This window comes from Ammospiza nelsoni, chromosome 19 (genome assembly GCF_027579445.1).
Source record: "Ammospiza nelsoni isolate bAmmNel1 chromosome 19, bAmmNel1.pri, whole genome shotgun sequence".
NCBI lineage: Eukaryota > Metazoa > Chordata > Aves > Passeriformes > Passerellidae > Ammospiza > Ammospiza nelsoni.
The window spans coordinates 11155157-11170568 of NC_080651.1; the positions used below are offsets into that span (position 1 = coordinate 11155157).

At 50.2% G+C, this 15412-nt stretch overlaps 1 protein-coding gene across 1 annotated transcript in view; it reads right to left on the reverse strand.

The window, feature by feature from the left end:
- Positions 1-15412, reverse strand: part of SLC39A11 (solute carrier family 39 member 11) — a 47305-nt gene that overhangs the window by 13505 nt on the left and 18388 nt on the right. Inside the window, exon 5 of the mRNA XM_059485983.1 lies at positions 13389-13539. Coding sequence (XP_059341966.1) covers positions 13389-13539 — 151 coding nt within the window. The remainder of the gene's footprint in view (positions 1-13388; positions 13540-15412) is intronic.

The window sequence follows — 15412 nt, forward strand, 5'->3', positions numbered from 1 at the left end:
CTTGGCTGGCAGTCAGCAAAGCCTCAATGGCAAATTGGAGGGGAGATAAGAGCAGAACAAGGGCCGGGCTGTGAGGAAGAGCTGACACCACAGACAGGCTGCTCCCGCAGCCGTGCCAAGACAATTAGGTGGCAAACAACTCCCCGTGCCACAGACATTATTTTAAATCTTGTTCACAAAAAGTCCTTTAGATATTCCACTCGATTTGTCATTATTGAATTTCTCAGTAAAGCTGCGGGGCAAAGATTCTGCCAAAAGTTTAATTACATATGAGCAGCCTGCTGCATTTTTCATATCCTCTGCAGCCAGCGCTGGAGAAAAGATAAATGGCTTTGAGCGTGGCTTAAACTGCTGCTGAAGTGAAAAAAAATCAACTGCCTCCTTATCAGCATGTGAAATGGCTTTTTATTTTTGATTATTCCTTAATGAAAACTGTTTGCATTAGCCCTGAGCTCAGCTTTGGTGCACAAACACACCGAGGCTCTGTTGACTCTGAGCTCCTGCACTGCCTCAGCTCCCAAACCCACATCCATGGAGCTCTCTGGTTCTCCACACCTGCTCCAGAGTCCTTCTCCTCACATTTAGGCCTGGCTTTAACCTCTCCTAGGCCCCAGAGCCCTTCTCCTCACATTTAGGCCTGGCTTTAACCTCTCCTAAGCCCCAGAGCCCTTCTCCTCACATTTAGGCCTGGCTTTAACCTCTCCTAAGCCCTGGAGTTCAGAGTCCTTTTTTTCAAGGATTCCAGCCATATCTCCCCTTAGTTTTTCCTGGTTTTTAAAGGCTTTTATTCAAGAATTACACCCCTGCTTCCCCTCAGCTTTCCCTGTTTTAAAGTTTTTTTTCCAGTGATTCCACCCTTGTCTTCCCTCTGCCTTTCCTGTTTTGTAAAGGCTTTTTCCAATGATTCCACCCTTGTCTTCCCTCTGCCTTTCCTGTTTTGTAAAGGCTTTTTCCAAAGATTCCACTCCTGCCTTCCCTCAGCTTTTCTTGTTTTAAAGGTTTTTTCCAAAGATTCCAGCCCTGTTATCCCTCAGCTTTTCCTGGTTTTTAAAGGCTTTTCCCAAAGACTCCATCATTCCTTCCCCTGGTTTTTAAGGGTTTTTTTTCCAAGGACTCCATCCTTGTCTTCCCTTAACTTTCCCTGCTTTAAATCCTTTTTTTCCAAGGATTCCAGCCATATCTTCCCTTAACTTTCTCTATTTTTAAAGCCTTTTTCCCAAGGAATTCTGGCATCTCCTGGGGCTGAACCCATCAGTGCCACTGCTCTCCAAGTGCCCCTGGGCAGCCAAATCCTTTCCCTGCTGCCATCTCCTCCTCCAAAGCTCCCCATCCTTGTTTTCCCCGTCCTTTCCCCACTGCAGGAGGAATTCCAGGGAGCACAGAAGGGGCTGGGAAGGCGAGGAGCAGATGGGTGTTAGGGAGCATCTGCTGCCACACAGGAAACTGCGCTGCTGCTGCTCTTATCTGCCACCTCCAGAAGAGGTTTTAATTAGTGCCAGTAATTAAGCACAGCATGTCTTGTAGGTACAGGGAGAGCTGCGTCCCACAGGCTCTTCCAAGCAGGTGAAATCCTGGGAACTCCACACCTCCGGCAGGTGGGATCCCACCAAAGCTACAAACCAGGGAAAAGCTGGGAATGAGCCCCCAAACCAAATCCTTGGGAAGGTTGCACTCAGACAACAAAAATGCTGCAAAAGAGGCTCCGTGGAGCTGCCCAACTATGGTCAAAATAAGGATTTCTTTTTAAAAATAGCTTTTATTTACTGCTAGGAAGGCTCAGGGTGCTTGAGCAGAAGAGCACAGGCTTCCCATGCTCCAGAGCCCTGGCATTCAGTGGGAATGGGACACCAGGACCCCCCTGTGCAGGGTGTGACTGCAGACCCAACACGGAAAAAAATCACTTTCCAACATTTTTGGCAGATCAAAGAGGTGCCTGCCTGTGCTGAGGCTTTTAGAGGAATATAAACAAAGAGTCAGGGTTTGTTTGGGGCAGCACAGGAGCTCCCAGAAAAGGATGTACCCTTCAGCAGAACTGACTGCCCTTGTTCCCATGGATTATTCTGGGGTCTGGCTGGAGCCTGCAGGGTGCTGGAGAACCAACACTGGCCCCAAAAGCTCCCTCCTGCCCCAAACTGGGGTCCCAGTCACCAAACACAGGGAGCTCAACACACAAATTCCTCATGAATAGCACCTGGAGCAAATCCCACCACAAAAAAATCACTGAGAGCTCAACACCCAAATCTCACCTCAAATATAAGAGTTTGACCCCCAAATGCCAGCCCAAACATCACCCAAAGCACAAGACTCAAATTCCTCCTAAATGTCACTTGGAGGACAACACCCAAATCCCACCACAGAAAAATCACTGAGAGTTTGACCCCTAAATCCCACTCCAAACATCACCCAGAGCTTGACCCCCAAATTCCTCCTCAAACCTCAGCCAGAGTTCAACACCCAAATTCCTCCTCAAAACATCACTCAGAGTTTGATCCCCAAATCCCACCTCAAACATCACTGAGAGCTCAACCCCCAAATTCCTCCTCAAACATCACCCAGAGCCCAACGCCCAAATTCCTCCTGAATGTCACTTGGAGGACAATTTCCAAATCCCAGCACAAAAAAAAATCACCCAGAGCTCAACCCCCAAACCCCTTCTCAAACATCAACCAGAGCTCAACACCCAAATTGCTCCTCAAAACATCACTCAGAGCTTGACCCCCAAATCCCACCCCAAACATCACCCAGGGAAAAAAAATAACAGGGAAAAAATAACAGGGAAAAAAATAACAGGGAAAATAAAAATAAAGGAAAATCAAAATAAAAAATTCCAAATAACACCAGGGGTGACACAGCACGTGGTGCCAACACGTGGCCCAGCCGAGGTGCTGCTGGCAGCACACAGAGCTAATTCCCAGAGCCTCCCTGACCTGCCAGCTCCCTGTTTGAGGATTAATTCAGGGCCAGGAGCAGCAGCAGCACGCTCGGTGTCATTACATGCACCAGGTCCTGCGAGCAAACGAGCTCCTGCTCCCCTCCCAGAGCTCCTCAAAGAGCTCCCAGCAGATGAAGGGCTCGGCTGAATCATCTGAGGCAGAAATTTTACACATCCCAGTTAATTTAATCAGCTCATTTCCTCGGCTCACATCTCCCAGCCTTGGCAGGGAGCAGCCTCTGATGGGAGAGGGATCAGACACGGAGAGGCTCTGAGGGAAGGCAGGAAAAACCACTCCAAAGCACTTGAAAAGGAGAGTGGGATTTATCAGGGGCTGCTAAGGAACCACGCAGCACCAGGCTGGGGTGATAAGGATGGGGATGGGATGGGATGGGTGCTGCTCCCCCTGAGCAGCCCCAGAGCCTTCTCCTGCCATTCCCAAACGTTCCTGCCACTCCCAAATGCTCCTGCCACTCCCAAATGCTCCTGCCATTCCTAAATGTTCCTGCCATTCCTAAATGTTCCTGCCACTCCCAAATGTTCCTGCCATTCCTAAATGTTCCTGCCATTCCTAAATGTTCCTGCCACTCCCAAATGTTCCTGCCATTCCTAAATGTTCCTGCCATTCCTAAATGTTCCTGCCACTCCCAAATGTTCCTGCCATTCCCAAACGTTCCTGCCACCATCCCAGCACCCCCAGGAATGCCTGCATCCCCCCAGCTGTGCCCCCTGCCCACCATTTCTCCCCATTGATGGATTTAATCCATTTATTGCCACCTTATCTCACCTTCCCCATGCCCTTCCCTGGTGGTGTTGTTACTTATTATAAAAATAAAAGTAAAAAAAAAAAAGTAAAATAAAAATAAAAGGTGGTTCCCCTGAAGGAACCACACAGCACCAGGCTGGGGTGATAAGGATGGAGCTGGGGATGGGGCAGGTGCTGCTCCCCTTGAGCAGCCCCAGAGCCTTCTCCTGCCATTCCCAAACATTCCTGACACTCCTAAATGTTCCTGCCACCATCTCAGCACCCCCAGGAACACCTGCAGCCCCCCCTCCAGCTGTGCCCCCTGCCCAGCATTTCTCCCCATTCATGGATTTAATCTCTGGGAATTCTTTTCCATCCTCCCTTCCCAATATCCCACCCAACCCTGCCCCCTGGCAGTTTAAAGCTCCTTCTCCCTGCACACGATTCCTAGAAGGAATTCCTCCAGTCTCAGGCTGCATTTGCTGCTCAGCAGCTCCCATTTATCTCTAGGATAAATCCACATCTGGAGAGGCACAGCTGGATTTGCCACCCTCATCCCAACTTCCCACTCTGGGGCTGGCACGCAGCTGGGACAAGGGGCCCCTCTCAGAGCTGGGGAAATAAAACAAGGAATCGATTTCTGAGGAAAATAAATACAGTGCTCCTTTGTTCTCAGCCCTTGGACTCACAAAATCAATGGCAGCTCCCTGTGGAGGGACAAACATTGGATTTTATTCCTGTTCTCCAGGAATAACCAGAGCACGAGGCCCCTGGAGGAACCACACAGCACCAGGCTGGGAAGATAAGGCTGGAGCTGGGGATGGGGTGGGTGCTGCTGCCCCTGAGCCTTCTCCTGCCATTCCCAAATGTTCCTGCCACCATCCCAGCACCCATTCCAGAATCCATTCCATATAAAGCATGGATCTGAGCCATGCCTGGGGTCTGTGGCAGAAGGAATTGGGTTTTTTCCCCTCCTCAGAATCCCAACGGATGTTCCTGAGCCTGAGGTGGGAATGCAGGCATGACTCAGCTGCTGGGAGCACACACGGAACAGAATCCTCCTCGTTCCATTTCCCTGTGTGTTCCCATAAAGGATCCCTCCAAAAGTGCCTTTCCGTGGAAAAAATCTCCCACTCTGCACCCCAGGCTGCTCCTGCTGCTCCTCTGCTCCCTGCTCAGGGCATGCGACAGCCCCACTGCAGGGAAACACTGACAGGGAGCAGGAAAGGATGGAGATCCTGCAGGGGTTGGGCACCCAGGGCACAGCCAACAGCCCTGAGCCGCCTCAGTGCCCAGGGAAGTGCTGAGATCCACCTGGGAAGGGATGGAATCATGGCATGGGCTGGAGGAGATCTTTAAGTTCATCCAGTTCCAACCCACAGCTGTGGGCAGGGGACTTTTCCCTTTTCCAGCCCCATTTCAAATAAAACTAAAATAATCCTCCAAATTGCCTCTTCCTGGGATGGGACTGCCCCCCTTCCCACCCCAGAGAGGGATTCTGGCTGGGAAAAGCCCCACAACCATTTCCAGGATGGATTTGAAATCCCAGCACCTCCTGTAATCTCCTCCATTCTGGCTGGGAAAAACCCCAAACCATTTCCAGGATGGATTTAAAACCCCAGCACCTCCTGTAATCCTTTCTATTCTGCTGGAAAGAAACCCAGAACCAGGATAAATTTGAAATCCCTGGCTGGGAAAAGCCCCAAACCATTTCCAGGATGGATTTAAAATCCCAGCACCTCCTGTAATCCCTTCCATCCTGGCTGGAAAAAGCCCCACAACATTTCCAGGATATATTTGAAATCCCAGCACCTCCTGTCATTCTAACTGGAAAATGCCCCAGAACCAGGATAAATTTGAAATCCCTGGCTGGGGAAAAGCCCCAGAACCATTTCCAGGATGGATTTAAAATCCCAGCATGCCCTGTAATCCTCTCCATTCTTTCTGAGAAAAGCCCCACAACATTTCCAGGGTAAATCTGAATTCCCAGCCCCTGGGAGCAGGGTAGCACCAGAGCCCAGCCCCTGGTTCAAAGGGAAGTAACGCCGCCCCCTTGGCAGCCAAACAAATAAATAAGCCCCGTTTTAATTACACTTAATTGGCAATTCAGGCCGACTTTCAGGCAGCTCACACCATCTGCTGCCACACATCCACGGCAGCCTTTGAAGGGGAGAAATCCCAGCTCTGCTGCCCCTCTGGGGTTGGGGTTTTATCGCTGAGCATCACCCAGGAGGGTGGAATTGGGGCTGGGGTGAGCCCGGAGCTGCTGCAGCAGCCCCAGATGGGCAGGGTCTGCTCGGCTCTGGGCCCTGCAGATAACGCGGGTTCAGAGATAAGGGGCTTGGCTTGGAGCTGGCAAACAGTTAGAGATGAGAAAAAGCAGCAGGGCGTGGAAAATCGAAATCGAAATAAATCAAAAGTAAAAATAAAAATAAAAGCAAAAAGTAAAAAACGAGTAAAATAAATATAACAGGGAAAATAACAGGGGAAATAAAAAAAATGAAAGGAAAAGTAAAAGAAAAAATAAAATGAAAAATAACAGGAAAAATTATAGGAAAAGTAACAGGAAAATTAAAAGGAAAATAATAGGAAAAATAATAGGAAAATTAAAAGGAAAAATAAGAGGAAAAAAATAAGAGGAAAAAAATAAGAGGAAAAAAATAAGAGGAAAAAAATAAGAGGAAAAAAATAAGAGGAAAAAAATAAGAGGAAAAAAATAAGAGGAAAAAAATAAGAGGAAAAAAATAAGAGAAAAAAATAACAGGAAAAAAATAACAGGAAAAAATAACAGGAAAAAAAATAACAGGAAAAAAATAACAGGAAAAATAACAATAATGGAAAAATCAAAACAAAAATCTAAATTAAAAAAAAATCAAAATAAAACCCCCCAACCCCATTAAATTAAAGCATAATTAAAGTGAACCCTCCAGCCCCACTGATTTAAAGAGCAGTTTAGCACAAATCCATGAGCCCCACTGAATTAAAGAACAATTAGACTCCAACCCCACCAGCCCCACTGAATTAAACAGCAATTATGGCGCAAACCCCCAGCCCCAGCGATTTAAAGGGTGATCATGATCCAAACACGGCTTTTAGCTCAGCAATCAATATCTGTATCTGGGAGAGCTTCCTGTGGAGGGGGAGGAACTGAACCATTGGCTTTAGGGCAGAGGCGTATTCCAGCATCCTGTGCCATATCCCACGGGCTGGGGCACACAGGGGACGCCTGGCCGTGCACAACGGGCTCAGGACACCCAGAGCTGCCAGGAGAATAAAGGGTGGGAATGGAAAGCACAGCACAGATGTCAGCAGAGCGGCCACTCAGGGAGGGGAAAGCTGCTCCTGCAGGGGGAAAAGGATCCCAGATCCTGCAGGGGGGGAAAGGATCCCAAACTTCTGCAGGGGGGGAAAGGATCCCAGATCCTGCAGTGGGGGAAAGGGATCCCAGATCCTGCAGATGGAAAAAATATCTCAGATCCTGCAGGGGGGAAAAGGATCCCAGATCCTGCAGATGGAAAAGGATCACAGATCCTGCAGGAGGGAAAGGGATCCCAGATCCTGCAGGAGGGAAAGGGATCCCAGATCCTGCAGGGGGGAAAGGGATCCCAAACTTCTGCAGGGGGGGAAAGGATCCCAGATCCTGCAGGAGGGAAAGGATCCCAGATCCTGCAGGAGGGAAAGGGATCCCAGATCCTGCAGGGGGGAAAAGGATTCCAGATCCTGCAGGGGGGAAAAGGATTCCAAAATCATGCAGGAGGGAAAAGGATCCCAAACTTCTGCAGGGGGGAAAAGGATCCCAGATCCTGCAGGAGGGAAAAGGGTCCCAGATCCTGCAGGAGGGAAAGGGATCCCAGATCCTGCAGGAGGGAAAGGGATCCCAGATCTTGTAGGAGAGAGAAAAGGATCCCAGATCCTGCAGATGCAAAAGGGATCTCTGCTCCTGCAAATGGAAAAATGATCCCAATTCCTACAGATGGAAAAAGGATCCCAGATCCTGCAGGGGGGAAAAGGATCCCAAGATCCTGCAGATGGAAAAAGCCCAGGCTATAAAAGCGAAGCAGGAGCCCAGGCTGCCAGGGATGCTCAATAAACATTTGAAACACTTCAGGAAGGGGCTGGGATGGTTAAAAACTGGGCAACAGCCCCTTTTTAACTCATTTTTAACTCCTTTTTAAGCAGGAGTTTCATGTTATATAAGCTACAAGGGCTTAATGAACCTTTTGGATGCACTCATGAGGCTCTGGCTGAATGACCCCAATCAATCCCCAGGGTTTGGATCCATCATTTCTCCCTCACAGCCTCTGCTTCTGCTCAGGGAAGGAGGAGAAAATCCACAGGCTGAGAGAGCTGGGCAGGGTTTCCCTCAGGGTTTCCCTTCTTTTTTAAAAGAAACAGGGAAGAATGGAATTTTTTTGGCTCTAAGGAGAAGCCCCACTGATGTGCTGCCTCCAGCATCTGTGCCAAGCCCAAAATTCAGCTCCTGCCCTCTCTCTGTGCTGGTTCCCAAGGGTTTTTGGTCTCCTCTCTATCTCCCCAGCTCACTGAGAAAAGCAGATTTTGCATGAGCAGCTTCTGCCTCCCCTCCTGTGCAGCCCCTGGGGCAGCCCTGGTGCATGGAAACCTCCTTTGGAGGGGAAAAAAAAGGAAAAAAACAGCAAAGAATGAGCCCTGGTGCATGAAACTTCCTTTGGAGGGGAAAAATAAGGAAAAAATAGCAAAGAATGAGCTTAGGAAGGGGTGATGCTGCTGCAAGGGGCCCAAATCCCCACCTGGGCCTCAGATGTGATGCAGCAGCTCCAATTTAAAGAGAAAAAAAAAAACATAATTTCTACGTGATGAGGTTTGTGTGCAGGTCCCCCAGAGCTCCCAGCTCGTTTGAGTAACGAGTTTAACCAAATTTCATTTCTCACAGAGGCTGCTGCCAGCACAGGGAGGTTTCTGCAGCACTGAAATCCATCTGGAGCCGCTCCTGAGCAGCCAGGCAGGGATGCCAGGGCAGCAGCTCCTAAATCACTGCCCAGCAAACACCAAGTGAGTCATTCCAGCAGGGCCTGGCTGTGCCAGCAGTGATTTCACACACTGCTGCAGCCAGAGGCACCACGGGCACCAGGGAAATTAGAAATGATCCAGGGCATCAACACCTCACACCAGCCCAGGGTGCTGCAAGCTGGGAATTCCATCCCAGCCCCTCCCCAGACTCACAGGGATGGATTTTGCCTTCCAAGGGAAGGATTTCACCCTTCTAGGGTTGGGGTTTGCCCTCACAGGAATGGATTTTGTCCTCCCATGGATGGATTTCGTCCTCACAGGGATGGATTTTGCCTTCCCACTGATGGATTTTGTCCTCCCATGGATGGATTTTGTGCTCCAAGTGAAGGATTTTGCCCTCACAGGGACAGATTTTGCCCTCCTAGGGATGGATTTTACCTTCCAAGAGAAGGATTTTGCCCTCTCAGGGAAGGGTTTTCACCTTCCAAGGGACAAATTTTGTCCCCACAGCAACAGATTTTGCCCTCACAGAGAAGGATTTCATCCTCCCAAGGAAGGATTTTGCCTTCCCAGGGATGGATTTTGTCCTCCCAGGGATGGATTTTGCTCTCTCAGGAAAGGATTTCAGCCTTCCAGGGACAGATTTTGGCCTCCCATGGGTGGATTTTGCCTTCAGAGGGAAGGATTTTGTCCTCCCAGGGAAGGATTTCACCCTGTCAGGGATGGATTTTGCCCTTCCAGGAATGGATTTCACCTTCCCAGAGAAGGATTTTGCCCTCCCAGTGATGGATTTCACCCTTCAAGGGATGGATTTTGCCTTTCCAGGGAAGAATTTTGCCCTTCCAGGGATGGATTTTGCCCTCACAGAGACAGATTTTGCCCTCACAGGGAAGGATTTCACCCTCCCAAGGAAGGATTTCTCCTGCACATCAATGCCATCCCACTCCCCATCAGTCTGGAGCTGTTCCTCCCTGTCCTGCCCCTCCAGGCTCCTGTATAATCCCTCTCCAGGATCCAAACTCCCATCCCTGGCCCTGGGCTGGTGCTGACCAGCACAGTTGATGCTTCTCCTGCTGTTCCTCATCCATTCCTTTGGAGCTGAGCAATCCCTGCTGCCCTTCCCTCCCCTCCCTGGGCCCTGAGGCTGCTCCTGCCTGGGCACCAAGGGGGGATTTGGGGTTTTACCCACCCTGCTGTGCCCTGCCAGCTGCAGGGGAGCAGAGCAGGGTTGGGAGCAGCATCTCCCCCTCAGCCCCGGGGCTGGGCCGTGAATCAGCAGCAGGAGCTGTTCCATAGGCAGCTGCCCTGAGGCACAGCTCGGGTTTCCTGGGGCTCTGCTGCCTGGAAATCCTTTCTGGGAACTGCCCCAGAACACAGCAGCGGGGTCAGGCCGGGCCTGCAGCCCTGCCTGACCCTGCCCTGGCATTTCCTCTGCATCCAGCACCTGGGAAGGGCAGCAGCATGGGATGCCCAGGGGGTCCAGGAGCAGCCAGGGCACTCCTGGCACCCCAGAGTGTCACAGACACATTTTACGAAAAATCCTTTTGCCACATTTTATGAAAAATCTCAGGATTTTTCTCCTGAGACGCTGGGAAGCCTCAGAGGAATAGAAAAACAATGATTATCTGCTGCTGTGGGATGCAACAGGTGCATCTGGGATTGGTCCATGTTGGTTGTTTTTAATTAATCACAGTCAGCTGGCTTGGACTCTGAGAGGCACAAGATTCTTTCCTTTCCTTTCCTTTCCTTTCCTTTCCTTTCCTTTCCTTTCCTTTCCTTTCCTTTCCTTTCCTTTCCTTTCCTTTCCTTTCCTTTCCTCCTTCTGATAAAATCCTTTCTTCTATTTTTTTAGTATAGACTTAGTATATACTCTATTCGTTTCATATAATATATATCATAAAATAATAAATCAGCCTTCTGAAACATGGAGTCAAGATTCTCATCTCTTCCCTCGTCCCGGGACCCCTGTGAACACCAGCACACCAGAGGGTTCCATCCCCACCTGGGAGCAACCCCAGAGCTCCATCCCAGCACAGCCTTTGCCTACCCAGAGCTCTCAGAGACAAGGCTGGATTCTCTCTCCCTTGCAGTAATTAAAGCCTGGTGATTATCCCACTCATCAACCGGTCTAGACAGAGTTTTCAGTGCAATTCAGGGCAAATCCACTCATTCTGCATTTCCCGGGGATGCACACACCTTAATCCAGGCAGCCTCATGGCACGGGCAGCTTTTAGTAACTCTCAAAAAAATCTTTTTTCTATTCAGGACAGGCTGGAGAGGGGCTGGAGCAGAGCCCAGCAAACACAGGTGATGGAAAGCCAAAGGATTTGGGATGAAGGGCTGAAATTTTACTTCACTTTCAATTAAATTTATGATTCCATCCATAAATTTATGAATCCAAATGGATTTAGGAGCTGAACCTTACAGGAAAACTAAAAATTTACCTGAGATACCAGAGATCCATCAGGAAAGTTGGCAGCCCTGTAACCCATCTAGCTCCCACATTTCCCTTTCAGTTATCACATTTCCACCCTGGCTCCCAGATTTCCATCCCAGCTGCCACATTTCCCATCCCAGCTCCCCTATTTCCCTTCCTGGCTCCCACATTTCCAATCTCAACTCCCACATTTCCCTTCTTACCTCTCACATTTCCCATCCCAGCTCCCACATTTCCCTTCTTAACTCTCACATTTCCCATCCTGACTCCCTCATTTCCATCCCAGCTCCCACATTTCCCTTCTTAACTCTCACATTTCCATCCCAGCTCCACATCTCCCATTCCAGCTCTCAAATTTCAATCCCAGCTCCCACATTTCCCTTCTTAACTCTCACATTTCCCATCCCAGCTCCCACATTTCCCATCCTGACTCCCTCATTTCCATCCCAGCTCCCACATTTCCCATTCCAGCTCTCAAATTTTCATCCCAGCTCCCACATTTCCCTTCTTAACTCTCACATTTCCCATCCCAGCTCCCACATTTCCCATTTCCCATCCCTGCTCTCCACCCCATCCCTCCCCAGGCAGCACAAGGCAGCTGCTGCTTTGGGGATTTTCCTTTGTTTTCACAGCTTTAGCGATTTAAAAAGATGTAAATATGAAGGAAGGGTCAATGATTCAACAGTGATTAAGCCTGAAATATTCCACTTAGTACCCATTAGACTTTGAAAACACCCATTATGTTCCCAGAGCCTCCCCAGAGCCAGGCCTGCAATAGCCAGCCCTGGGGAAAGCAGCTTTCCTGGAAAGCTGGGGGTGTTTTGTGAAAATACCCAGTTTATTTCACCAGAAAGAAAGGGGAAAAAAAGGAAAAGACAATAAAAGAATTAATGTATTGTCCTTAACACCATTTCTCCCGAGAGAGGGGGAAAAAAAGCAACAAAGCCTAATGGAAATTTTCTATTCCCAAAACCATTTGCACTGTTATTGTCTGCAATAACTAAAAGGAGATGAAAACATAAAAACCTCGAGCTTCTGAGAGCTGCAGGGCTGAGCACTTCTGCTTTGCCTTCCAAATAAAATTAAATTGTGCCTGAGATGGGAAGTTTCCACCTGCCAAAAACACCAAACCCCCTGCAGCTGCCTCCCAAGGACTCAGAGGATGCAAAGCTCAGGAAAAATCCTCCCATCCCTGCATGGAGCAGGAAAAACCCTCCCATCCCTCTGGAAAAAGCCAGGCTGCTGCTGAAACCCCGAGCATTTGCAGCATTTTTAGAAAATGTGTAATTAAGCAATGTGGGTAAATAAAGGAGGCTGATTTAAGAGGGGAGCAGAGCAACTCCTTGCAAAAGGAAAAAAAAAAAAACAATTTCTGCAAATCAATCTGCTCCCAGTTGCACCCGTGATGCTTTAAAGCACAATCTTGAGCAAATAATTAAGGAGAAATAAAATTAATTGGCTCAATTGCATTTGTGTCTCCTGGAGAGCTGTTGAGGGGAGGAAGAGCCACTTGTGCTGTCTCAGGGGAGCTGTCCCCAGCACCCACCCCTGGGGAAGCCCAAAGAGGCACCCAAATTCATTTCATTCCTTCCTTAAATCTGATTAAGGAGCAAAGAGCTGCGTGTTCCACTCTCTGGAATGAGGGGGGACAGCTGGGGCTGGGGGGGGGCCACAGGGACAGAAATGGAAACAACCCCAGGAGTGACAGAAATGGAAACAACCCCAGGGTTTCACTCCTGCAGCACAGCACAGAGAGATCCTGGGAAATAAATAATTCATGGGGCAGACAGTGCAAGAGGGGAAGGAGAGGAAAGGAGAAAGGAAAGGGAAAGGAAAGAAAAGGAAAAGGAGAAAGGAAATGAGAAAGGGGAGGAAAAGAAAGAAGAAGGAGAAAGGAAGAAGGAGAAAGGAAGAAGGAGAAAGGAAGAAGGAGAAAGGAAGAAGGAAAGGAAGAAGGAAAGGAAGAAGGAAAGGAAGAAGGAAAGGAAGAAGGAAAGGAAGAAGGAAAGGAAGAAGGAAAGGAAGAAGGAAAGGAAGAAGGAAAGGAAAGGAAAGGAAAGGAAAGGAAAGGAAAGGAAAGGAAAGGAAAGGAAAGGAAAGGAAAGGAAAGGAAAGGAAAGGAAAGGAAAGGAAAGGAAAGGAAAGGAAAGGAAAGGAAAGGAAAGGAAAGGAAAGGAAAGGAAAGGAAAGGAAAGGAAAGGAAAGGAAAGGAAAGGAAAGGAAAGGAAAGGAAAGGGCAGCAGGGGCTCTGTGCCCTCGGGGCTGGGATATGACAGGATGCTTGCCTGGCTGCAGCCCAGCTCTACCTATCCTGATGGCCAGCTCGCTGCTGCTGCTGCTCCCGAGATCCCAGCCAGGGCTCTGCTCCTGCTTCTCCTTCGGGGCTCTGTGCTCGCAGCTCAGGGCCAGGGCGGCGTGGGGAGCGCCAGGGAACCCCTGCAAGGCAACACAGACAGGTCAGCACAGCCCAGAGCTGCCCCAGCCCCGTGCCCAGGGCTTCGGGATGGGCTGGGACTGATGGGCATGGGCCACAGCAGCTCCCACCACTGCTCCAGGCTGGAGAGGGACCTGAAAGTCCACCCAGTGCCACCCCCTGCCACGGCAGGGACACGTTTCACTGCTCAGGGTGCTCCGGGCCCCGTCCAACCCGGCCTGGGACAGTTCCAGGGGTGGGGCAGCCACAGCTCCTGGGGAATCCCATCCCAGTCCCTCCACACACCACAAAACCACCCCAAAGTCAGCCCAAAACCTCAAAGCACACTCCAAAGCCTCAAAGCACACCCTAAAACCTCAAAGCACACCCCACAGCCAGGCTGAAAACACCCCCAGGGAGGGATGTCCACCTGGAATCACCCCCGGGAGCATCCACAGGGAGGGATGTGCGGGTGGGATCCCCTGGGATCACCCCCAGGGAGTGATATCCAGGTGGGATCACCCCCAGGAGCATCCACAGGGAGGAATGTCCAGTTGGAATCACTGCCAGGATCACGCCTATGGAGGGATGTGCAGGTGGGATCACCTGGGATCACCCCAGGAGCACCAGCAGGGAGGGATGTGCAGGTGGGATCACCCCAGGAGCACTGCCAGAGAGGGATGTGCAGGTGGGATCACCTGAAATCACCCCCAGGGAGGGATGTCCACCTGGAATCACCCCCAGGATCATCCACAGGGAGTCATATCCAGGTGGGATCACCTGAAATCACCCCCAGGGAGTGATGTCCACCTGGAATCACCCCCAAGGAGGAATGTCCAGGTGGGATCACCTGGGATCACCCCAGGAACACCCCCAGGTAGGGATGTCCACCTGGAATCCCCCCCAGGATCATCCACAGGGAGTCATAGCCAGGTGGGATCACCTGGAATCACCCCCAGGAGCACCCCCAGGGAGGAAAGTCCAGGTGGGATCACCTCAGGAGCACCCCCAGGTGTGGATATCCATGTGGGATCCCCCAGGTGTGGATATCCATGTGGGATCCCCCAGGTGTGGATATCCATGTGGGATCCCCCAGGTGTGGATATCCATGTGGGATCCCCCAGGCGCCCCCCAGGAGCAGTGAGGGTGCAGCCCTGGTGCCCAGGCCAGCAGCACAAACCATCACCCCGAGGCACAGCAGCAACAGGAGCTCCCTAGAGGGGTCACAGGGACCCAAACAAAGGTTAAAGATGAATAACCCAATCAGCTCCTCTCCCCTCATTTGCATAACGAGTCTGAGCAGGGCCATTAATACCAATGACAGATCTGCATTAGTTCAGCTGGGAGCTCTCACCTCCACCGACCCAGCCTGAGGGGCTGGGACCCAATCCCTCAGACTGGGAGAGGCAGGGGGGAAAAGGAGATTTCCAGCAAATCCTGGATGCTGAGAGACAGGAGAGATAGAGGAAATTTCCAGCAAAGCGTGGAGATGAGAGCCAGGAAAGGGAAAAAGGAGATTTCCCTTTCTGAAATTAGAATAAAACCTCACACAGCATAACTTTCTAACATAACACATATAATAATCATCTGAATATTTGCAAAAAGCCAATAATAAAAAACACATTTTTCACACCCCCCAAAACTGCGGAAGCTCAGCTGGATTTGGTGCCCTCCCTGGGGTTGGGGACAATTTGTGCCAATCTTGGTGACCTCCAGGAATCCCAGCTGGATTTGGGGAAGCTCAGGTGCCCTCCCTGGGGTTGGGGACAATTTGGGACAATTTGTGACAATCTTGGTGACTTTCAGGAATCCCAGCTGGATTTGGGAAGCTCAGCTGGATTTGGTGCCCTTTATTGGGCTGGGGACACTTTGTGCCAATCCTGGTGCCCTCCCTGG